This window comes from Mus caroli, unplaced genomic scaffold (genome assembly GCF_978045245.1).
Source record: "Mus caroli unplaced genomic scaffold, Mus_caroli_1 scaffold_14, whole genome shotgun sequence".
NCBI classification, from domain to species: domain Eukaryota; kingdom Metazoa; phylum Chordata; class Mammalia; order Rodentia; family Muridae; genus Mus; species Mus caroli.
This window is the reverse complement of record NW_028227269.1, coordinates 55709347-55720555: the sequence shown is the minus strand read 5'-3', so window position 1 is coordinate 55720555 and position 11209 is coordinate 55709347. Positions and strand designations below refer to the sequence as shown.

The 11209-nt window shown below is 39.4% G+C and overlaps 1 protein-coding gene across 1 annotated transcript in view; it reads right to left on the bottom strand.

Moving 5' to 3' along the window:
- Positions 1-491: 491 nt before the first annotated feature.
- The window catches only part of Mipol1 (mirror-image polydactyly 1), a 301756-nt gene continuing 291038 nt past the window's right edge, over positions 492-11209 (bottom strand). Inside the window, exon 11 of the mRNA XM_021178974.3 lies at positions 492-1482. Within this exon, the coding sequence (XP_021034633.1) occupies positions 1416-1482 (67 nt within the window). The 3' untranslated portion in view covers positions 492-1415. The remainder of the gene's footprint in view (positions 1483-11209) is intronic.

The following is an 11209-nucleotide window of genomic DNA, read 5'->3' as shown; positions in this document are numbered from 1 at the left end:
CACTCTAATAGATGAGTTAGGAACTTAGAACAGTTTCCGCTTATAAAAATTTCACTAAATCTGTTTTTTTTGTTTTGTTTTGTTTTTTGTTTTTTTTTTTAAAGATTTATTTATTTATTATATGTAAGTACACTGTAGCTGTCTTCAGACACTCCAGAACAGGGCGCCAGATCTCGTTACGGATGGTTGTTAGCCACCATGTGGTTGCTGGGATTTGAACTCTGGGACCTTTGGAAGAGCAGTCGGGTACTCTTACCTATTGAGCCATCTCACCAGCCCCCCACTAACTCTGTTTTTTATTTTCATTTCATCCTGTTTGAGGCTTGGCCTTTCGGCTACTCAGTCTGTAAAACTGACAATATTTTTCATAAGTATTCACAACATCACAATATGCTAAGTGCCTATGCTTTCATTATTTTAAGTTATGTCAAATAAATTCAAAGTAGTAATTTGAACCAAATTGCAAGATAGCTTTTTTTATGCCCTCCTATTTGGAATTTTTTGTATATTATATATTAGATTCCCTTCTACCACAGCAAAATGAATAGTCTAAGAAAATAACAAGAATGCTTACAAGTTTTACGTATTCTTGCCTTTTAGGATAGAGACATGCTAACTGGCACATGCTAATTTTCAAGCCAAAAGTATCCCAAGCTATGAGCAGAAACTTGGCTCTTTCTACAGCTTAAATGATGCTTAGATAATTACCTGGACTCAACATTAAAAAATGCCAACAATATTTATGTATAAGTGTACTTTAATAGCCCTTTTTATTGAAAACAGTGTATATTATTTATAGTGAAACAAAAATCATGTCTTGGTGATTGCCATTTTAATGTCCTATTAAAGCAAATTATACATTTAATTCATGCCATCTATACTATATTCTTCAATAGTAAGAACAAAAGCTGCATACATACACTGAAGGTAGGCTACATTCTCTCATGTCTGAGCTTCTTCCATCAGTTAAGAAATATACTCTATACTGAAAACGCATTTATTTGAAGTTTTGACCTAACACAGTGGATTAAGGCTTGGACAATATTTACTTTGCTGCACTTTGATTCAGAAAGGGCCATATGCGGGGCTACAATCCCAACTGACTTCACACATTTTTTTATAGCACACTGGCTAAAAGATTTACATTAAAGGCACAACTATAAAATAGCTACAAAATAAGCTGCAATGTTCTAGTTGGTAAAAGCCTGTAGTTAATATATTTGGATAAATAACTGAAGTCAGCAGCAAAGTGGTTAAACATTTGTGATTTGATTTTATCTCAGCTTGGAATGTGGTTGGAGTGTCCCACTTCTAACAACTGTTTGCTAAGTTAAGGCTTTTAGTGTTTACACAGTGTTGAATGAGGCAGCCTGGTCACCAGATGTGATTGCTCCCCCAGACTGGGTGGCTTTCAGTCAGATCACGGTCCTCACGGTCCCTGTTCCAACCTTCTTCCTCAGGACATCCACCAGCCTTTCTAACCTATGCAGGGGCAGGGGAAAGGGAAAAAGAAGAAGGGAAAGAAAAAGTGCAATTATTATTGGGAATATTCCGACTGCAAAGAACAGTGTGTGCTTGTGACCAAGCCATACTGGTAGTCATGCTAAGAGACAAAGCGTTACTGTGAGAGACACACGGGGTGTTAGGAATTTGGGGTTAAAGAACAGTGCAGCATAAATTTTAACTTAGATCCCTGATTATGTTGGATGTGACACAAAATATACAGATCACTCATTTGAATACATTTATCTACTTGCATGAAAGTTGTGAATGAATTATCTACTATGTAAAGACAAGATGGCATATCAAACAAAGAGCAGCTTCAAGCAGATTTGTGTAAGAAAAATATCTTTTAATATAGTTATATGGGTGGTCTTAGATGTGCTCTTGCACATCCCAAATCCCTTTCTTTTTCACAGTCAGCTGCTTAAAATAAAGACCAGAAATTTAACGTTCTCATAGCATAAAGCACACATGACTTGACATTGATACAACCACACTTCCAGTGCTGTACTTTTTAAAAAAGTTCCTCTTCAGAGTCGTGCAGGCTAGGAGTTACCTATAGACACGCGTTTTGGTCATAGAAAAGTGATTTTTTTTCAGTTGATTAAACTGACAGCCACCTAAGGTCTAGAGTGTGTTGGGCAGTGCTCTTTGGGTCCTGTATGGAAAAAAAGCACGGTCATGTTCACCAGCTGGCTTTGCTTAGCACAGAGGGTAGAGTCAGAACAGTCTTTCTTTCCTTTTCTTTCCTAAAAGCACAAAAACTCAACCAAACCTCTCTCTTGATGTCATAAATAGAAAAATCTTTATACATGAAAACCAACAGTCTTGTGCTCCCTCCACAAAGATTGGCAAGCAACAGGCTTTTCTGCTCCAGTTTGCCGCATTTATATGGTCCTCCACAAATAAACACAGCACAGAGTAAGATTCTAAAGACGATTTGAGAGTGCAGCAGGGGAGGAACAAGCCAACTGCATACAGCTTTGGAAACCAGAGCACATTTATGGGATGACTGCACATAGCAAGACTGCGATCAGTGAGGAGGACCATGAAGGAAACACTCAGAACCTTGGAGTCTTCCTTTAAGAAATGGGGCAATGGCCTCAAAGTGAATTTTTTTCTTCTTCTAATTTTAAGACAGGTGTTCACCGCATAGGCTTGACTGGCCTGTAACTTGCTTTGTAGACCAGGCTGGCCTCAAACTCATGGAACTACGCCTGCCTCTGCTCCCACGTGCTGGGATTGAAGGCGTTCACACAATACGTGGCGTATTGTGCTTTTCAACTGTATAAATGCATGTGGAGAATACAGTCGCTAAACACAGTCTTGGGCTACAAATACCTAAATTAGGAAATTCATGGAAAAACGTGATTTTTCATGGAAAAACTCCACTCACAGATTAGCCTTTTTAGTTGGGCATTGCTTAGTGGTGACCTACCCAAGAAACTTTCAGGACTATGACTGATGGGGCTACATAAATCTTTTAAGGTGGAGTTATAGTAACTTGGATTGTGGAAGAGGGTATACAAATTCTAGTGTGAAACAAAAAATACTAAAAGTTAGTTGTTAAAATCCAGGTATAACTTACATTAACTCCTTGTTGGGCCATGTGAGTATCAATTCCAGGGTCTTGTGTATAGCGGACCCCTGCTATGCCACGGAGCTACAACCCGAGGCCCTGAGCTAACTCGTAACAAATGACCTCCATGAGAAGCCTTAGCAAACCGCTAAGATTTCAATCCATTATTAACATAAAATATTATTTTTAGTTAATGAAATATGTCCCTGCACCTTATCATTCATAATATTAATGATTAAAAACTTTTTTTTTTTGTTTTTGTCTTTTTGAGACAGGGTTTCTCTGTATAGCCCTGGCTGTCCTGGAACTCACTTTGTAGACCAGGCTGGCCTTGAACTCAGAAATCCGCCTGCCTCTGCCTCCCGAGTGCTGGGATTAAAGGTGTGTGCCACCACCTCCCAGCTTAAAAACATTTTTTATAAAAATAAAAGTAAGTTCTACGGTGCACTGTTACTCTACTCTACTCTACTCTACTCTACTCTACTGTACTCTACTCTACTGTACTCTACTCTACTGTACTATACTATACTGTGCTATACTCTACTGTACTATACTCTACTATACTGCACTATACTATTACTATAAAGCCAGACTCAGTAGAGTACCAAATTGCTCACACAAATCTATGCTGTCCTCCTTCTTGGCTTCCTCTTTATAGACAAGCTCTCTTTACTCTTCTTTCCTCCTTATACATTCAGACATTTTGCTAAGGTAAGAGATTAGGAGGAAATACTCGAGTATCATGGTTTGAAGGGTCTACCGTATTTCAGCAATCAGCATGTCAATAGCCTTCTCAGCTCCTCCGGGTTGACTGATTTGTGAAACTTAGATCTCAGAAATGAGAAAAATGTCAATTACTTCATTTTGTAAGAACTCGACGACTTCTGGAACACACTGAAGCACCTGTTTGCTCCTGTAAGAAACAGGATTCACCTGCCAACCTGAGGCCATGCCAACAGGAAGGTGGGCATACATGCTGAACATCTTATAGGACTTGCCTGTAGGCTGGTTTTTAACCATCCTATTGTTTAAAAACCCATGCAGCTCCTTAAATAAGACCCAAGTGTTTTGTATAATCACTGATATACCCACGAGAGTTTAATGGGCTAGGGAAGGGCTATATCTAGTGAGGACTATGAATTTTCAGATTGGAATATGAGGTAACTGAAGGACAGATAAATAAGTCCTCCCACGGGCTGCGAGGCACACGGTGACAAGTCCAGGCCTTCGTTCCTTGTTTTTTGCTTAGAGATATTTCCATTAACGTTTGGGTGACCAGAACCCTATGAATTAGAGATCACCTGGTAATGGACCATCTGTCTTTGTAGGGTCATTACCCCTCCCCTAATTCTAAGTCAAATTGGAAAAGAATTTTCTGGCACATTTAACTTGTTTTAGTATGAATGCTTTGCAAATAAAATAAAATAAAATAAAATAAATTCATGCTAACTCACCTAGAAAATAATAAATGGTTAAAATCTATTATTTGTTTTAATAAAATTTCTATACAACTTAAAAGTTAATTTTACAAATATTTTGGTAAAAATCCTATTTTTCTTTTCTTTTTCTCCATTGGTTTATTTATTCACTTTACAGACTGATTGCAGTCCCCTTCCCTCCTCTCCTACCAGTCCCACCCTTACACCTGCTACCCCCATTCCCCTTCTCTGAGAATCCCCATGGGTATCCACCCACTCTGGTACCTCAAGTCACGGCAGGACTAAGCACATCCTCTGCCACTGAGGCCAGACAAGGCAGAGCAGTTATGGGAAAGGTATCCAAAGGCCCAAAACAGAGTCAGAGACAGCTCCCGCTCCAATTGTCAGGGAACTCACACGAAGAATAAGCTGTATCTCTGTTACATATGTGAGGTGGACCTAGGTCTAGCCCATTCGGACTCTTTGGCTGGTGGTTCAGTCTCAGTGAGCCCCCATGGGGCCCAGGTTGGTTAACTGTAGGTTTTCTTGTGGTGTCCTTGATTGCTCTGGCTCCCTCATTCCTTCCCACCCCAGCTCCTACTCTTCCACAAGACTCTCTGAGCTCTGCCTATATTTGGCTGTAGGTCTCTGCATCTGTTTCCATCAGCTGCTAAATGAAGCCTCTCAGAAGAGTTGTGCTGGGCTCCTGTATTAATTTAATCTTTTATTTGTAGTTATATAATTACATGTGCACTATAATGAAATTAACTTTTCCACAAAAATATAATCTATAAGTTATTTACCATTTCTATGTTTTCCTCCCATGTTTCACTATGAATGAATCCCGTGATATGTTCTGTATGTAAGAAATAATAAACGAGTAGTGTCTATGTGCCAAGAAGTCTTGAGAGGTCATCTAGTCACATGTTTAATATTCATTATAACTCTCTTATAATCAGATGACCGAGACAAAGGCTACTGGGGGGATTTGATCAGTGCCACACAGTTAGTGGGTTTTGGAGTTGAGATATAATGGTGGCCTAACTACCAAAGTCCCTAATCTTTCTAACATATTGCATTGCTTGAAAAAAGTATCAAGACCATTCTGCTTTCTGTCTGAATTGTTATGAGGAAGAATTATTCTTAGCCACTGGATAATTTATTGCAGTGGGACAGAGAAGAATGACAGAACTAATTCCTCATAATTACCTGACTTGTAGCTAAGTGAAAAAGTTTGCGAAGGAGCCACCCTTCCCCTTCAGTAGTAGGGACTGAGTCCAGGGCCTGCCTTGAGAAAGCAAGGCAAATGACCCACAAATGTAATATATTCTCAGATAGTTTTACTTTTTATTTGGAGAGTCTGACTAGTTGCTCAGGTTGGCTTTGAACTCATTCTGTAAGAGCAGAGATGGTAAGAATTCTCATATTCTCATATTAGTCAATATGGAAATTATGTCCTAAAGTAGAACCTGGGCCATACCTGGTGACACCAGTCTATAATCTCAAAACCATGGGGATGTGACAAGAAAATCTCACGATGTAGCTTCTGACATTCCTGGGAGGCACAATTTCACAGCAAACTCCCCAATTCTCTGGCTCTTACTGAATTTCTTTTCCTGCTATGACTAGTTTTCTGGTGTTAGACTTTTAAATGTTGATCTATGCTTTCATTTTTGCTTTCCATGTGTGTGTATACATATGTGTGCACATGTATGCATATATGGAGGTTAGGGCTTGACATTAAATGTCTTCCTCTGTTTCTTTCCACCTTGTATTTTGGAGACTGGGTCCCTCACTATTGTTTTTTGAGACTGGGTCCCTCACTGAACCTGGAGCTCACTGGTTCATCTAAGATATAAAGACTGGCCAGAGATTACCTTAGCCTAGAGGTAAGATGGGTGGGTAGGAGAGCAGGGCAGGGGGGAGGGTATAGGGAACTTTCGGGATAGCATTTGAAAATTGAAATGTATATAAAGAAAATATCTAATAAAAATGTGCAAAAAAAAAAAAAGAAAAGAAAAAAAAATAAGAAGGGAGGATTAACAGGGCATGGCGGTTGCGTAGGGGAAGTTGACGTAGTCCAGCAGGGTGGCACACGCCTTTTATCTCAGCACCTGGAAGACTGAGGCAGGTGAGTCTCTAAGAGTTCAAGGCCACCTTAGTCTGCATAGCAAGTTCCACACCAGCCAAGGCCACAGCGTGGCCCTGTCTCAAAACAACAAAACAAACAAAACAAGAACACACAAGCACACAGTACAAACAGGATTGACATCAAGTGCCTATTTATTTGACAGGAAATGTCAACCATTTTGGAATAGTTTTTAATGGTCGCCCAACTCTGAGGAAGCATAACCAGAATAGGACAACTGAAAAGCCAAGACAGACTGCGATATAAAAGCTCACCTAGCTGGAGTATGTTTTAAATGGAAGACATGAATATATCTAAGGATCATAGAAAAGGAGGCCATGAAAAGATGTAAGAATGTAAGGGAGAAAGATGATACTTTTAGAAGCAAGGTCTCAGAGTATTGTCATAGCAGGATTTGTAGGATAATCTCTGGAAAAAATGACTAGACAAGTTTCCCTGGGGACTAACAGGAAAGAGTTGAGGCGGATACAGCTGTGGACAATTTTGTAGGTGTGGGGGAAGACAACTGTCAGAAATCATGGCAGCTCGGATCAGTTTTCCCCATGGAGTAGGAGACACAGGTCTCTGATGAAAGCACAGAGGGTTAAGCCTGGAAAAGAACAAGGAGAGTGCAATGGAATATGTGGGAAAGATGACCATGGACATGTAACAGGAGCTCTAGGTGGGACTGATGGCCTTCTCTATGGGGTTGCAGACTACAGTTTTGTAGAAGACATTGGCCATTATATTAGCCTACCTTTTATTTCCCTATCAACTCTGTATATTGGGAATCGAAGTGGGCAGAGGAAATGATGGGAGTAATTTAGATTATGACTTGTATATCAAGTGGGCTGAGAAAGACATGAGTATAAGGAGACAGAGGTGTTTGGAGGAAAGCGACTCAACCCGGAATCCATATTTGTTTAAAGAAATCAAGTCTATAAAGTGTCGTTAGTCCAGGGGGGAAATGGAATTGGTCTCTTAATTTGTGTTGAGGCTAACAAACAAACGAAAATAGGACAAAACAAAATGAACAGAAGAACAAGAAGAAGAAGAAGAAGAAGAAGAAGAAGAAGAAGAAGAAGAAGAAGAAGAAGAAGAAGAAGAAGAAGAAGAAGAAGAAGAAAAAGAAGAAGAAGAAGAAGAAGAAGAAAAAGAAGAAGAGCCACAGTTAAAGCACAAGAAAGGTAGAGTCGCGCACACTGGAACATGTCGAAATGCCATAAAAACACAAGCATACTACATAAGCAAAAGACCTGTACTGTAAAAGTGTCCTGACAGTGTATTATCAGGCAAACAAACAAACAAACAAACAAACAAACAAACAAACAAGAAACCCCTCCAAGAATGCCACTGAGTTCATTCTGTGTTGGCCATCTTCCACTGGGATGCAGCCTGTACTTAGACTACATTGGAGAGAACGGATTTTTCACTTGCAAGTGCTTATCAAGTGGAAACAGCTCCTGGTTAAGGATGCAGGCTGTATGTGCCTGCTTCCTCTCCACAACATAAGGAAAGCAGCACACACACATTTACCAGCTCTACACTAGACATGTAACATTCTTTAATACCACTGATAGCCAAAGTAGGCAGGGCACCAAAGCTACGTCCTACTTCATATTTAAAACTGCAGTAACTGGGTTTTTGAGCCAGGATCTCACGATGCAGCCCCGGCTGGCCTGGAACTGGCTATATAGACCAGGTTGGTTTCAAACTAATAGAGGTCCACCTGCTTCTTTCCCCTGAGTGCTGGGATGTACACGAGCACCACCACAACTAGCTAACATGGTCCATTTTATTTAAACTTTAAAAAATAGGCCTCACTAGTAAATCATAATATAAATCATTATATATTTAGATGTACAATAAACATATGCTAGACACATGACAGTAGAACCTGGGGAATGACTGAAGGTCTACCTGCATTTATCTAGTATCTCTAGAGTAACTGAATTTCAAGCTTTGGATCTGAGAACAGAAGTTTCTTGTGATTTACCCAGGAATGACATTTGTATCTGAGGTGTCTACGTTGCTTACTAGAATCCATGAGTCTATGGCAGCAGTAGTGTAGTGGATAATTCCATTAGGAAAGTACTTAATGGCAGATAATTGAGTTATTTTGATTAAGTTTCTAAAACTTAATCAAATAAGAAAGTGACTGAGACAATGGAATTATTTAACATCAAGGATATTTATTGGGCTTTCCCCTCTGTCTATCAGAGGATATCCGACCCATACTTAAGATTCCCATGAAAACCCAGCATTAGTAACAAGCCTATGAATCCCTCCAGGGAAGGGGCAGTGTGTGTATATTCTGTTCACTGCATATTTATTTAGTACTGGGCACAATAGGTTTTCAAAATTCATTAGGATATTTTTATGAGTAATTGTTACATATATACACATGCTGGGACTAAGAGGTCATTTTTCTTACTTTCTAAATTCTAATGTCATGTTATTTTGATAATGACCCCTTAGATTGTTTTTAAAGTAAAAGAAAGTAAAGCATTTGACAGGCATGTTAGCATATCCTGCTTATTACTCTCAGTAGTTAGAAGGCCAAGGCAGGAGGATTTCAACTGCAAGGAAAGTCTTGTCTTCATGGATTGGTTCTGTCTGAGCAACAAACAACACACAAGTGACAAAGTCACTACTCAATGAGAAGGCATGCAGTAAATATTCTAAGTTCTCAGAGCCTTTGAGGATGGCGTCAGCCGATGGAATGATCATTGAAAAGAACACAGGTTGGGAGAAAGGAGCTAGGCAAAGCTTTACCCCAAGAGCTAAGCCAAGGTGGGCCTTTTAGTAACAGGAAGAATTTAGCTTATACTGTAACAATGATGTACAGATGCTCAAAGCCAAGTTCTCTGTTTAATTTCAGACTTGTTCAGAGACAGAGAAGGACAGAGAGAAGACAGAAAGAGGAGGAAGCACTTTTTTGAGAGAGACTGGAGTGAAAAAAACCAGACATGCACAGACAGTAGGAAAAGCAAATTGGCAATCATTTTAACTACTTCACTAAAATTTTATATTTCTAAGAAATTAAACAAGGTTATGTTAGTGGTACTTTCAAAAAAGGGGGTGCTGTTTGTTCCCTTTTTTCTCTCCTTATTCTAGCTTTTGTGTTTTGCTCCTGCAGTCCAGGGTGTGTTTGTGTGTGTGTGTGTGTGTGTGTGTGTGTGTGTGTGTGTCTTCCTTATGGAGGAAGAATTGTGGCAGGACAAAAAGACTAACATTTCAGAGTTTTCTAAGTTCACCCTCCCCTGCCAATTTCTGATTTTTATATGCCACTTGTAGATGTAATTTCCATTCTTTAATATCCATTCACTTCACTGCTAATACTTTTTGAGCACCATAGGTGACTTGAAATTAAATCACATACATCCTTCTTTTATGCATTAAAGTGTTACTACTGAGGATTAAAGAGCTTTACTCCCAGTACCTAGATTATTCTTTGGAAGTTAGTAGCATCAGGACACATTAACTCTTTCAAGCAAAGAAATAAACTTTGCAAGAAATGAGAATTTTAACTGTGAAACAAATATACACTCAGCAGTGGGAAATTTATTCATAAAGACGGATTTTTTTTTCCTTTTGACTTCTTTGGACTTAGATCACGGGTACTAATAAGACTACACACAGATCTTTATATTCTAGAAACTTCCTTCATAATGGCAATAAAGATAAATAAAGCCTCGTAATTATAGAATTGCCCTGGGCCTGGACTTAGAGACAGATGTGGATGGTAGCACCCAAACTCAGGACCTCCACATGAACGGGATACATTCTTAATCTTTGAGTCATCTTTCCAGTCCCTGGAGGAAGGACACTTTATAAAGGCATTTCAAACTATGATGATGATGATGATGATGATTTTGAGACAGGATCTAACTATTTAGGTTTGTCTTGAATTCATAGAGATCCACCAGTCTCTGCCTCCCCATTGCTGGGATTAAAGTCATGTACCACCACGCCTGGCAAAAATATTTTTTTATACTAACAAAAGTAATTTTTGTTTGCTTGTTTGTTTGTTTGTTTGAGATAGTGTTTCTCTGTATCGTCCTGGTTGTCCTGGAACTCACTCTGCAGACCAGGTTGGCCTCAAACTCAGAGATTATCAGCCTGTCTCTGCCTCCGGAGTAGTGAAATTAAAGGTGTGCGCCTCCACTGCCTGGTTAACAAGAAATCATTCTTAACTAGGTACAAAGAGGATGCTTTAAACTTGTCTCAAGATAGAAATCCTCAGGGATTTTTAAAAGGATACATGAACATTGTAATTCATTGTTGCCTTTTCCTCTGGTTAGTTCAGTCTTAGCCGACAGGGAATGCCTGCCTCTTTGGGTATGTGCTTTCCTTCCTAGCTGGTGAAGAAACAGTGTCATGAGTGAGTCACCCAGACAGCATTAACGCACAGTGGCTATCAATCTCTGATGACGACCCGTTTGCATCCTCTACCTTTGAAACAGAATAATTAGTAAATTATCTTCCGCATGCTGCTATTAGCTTTCTATTTCTAAACTTTTAAATATTCACACTCCAGCCTGGCTCAGATATTTCTACCCAATACGAATGACACCCGCT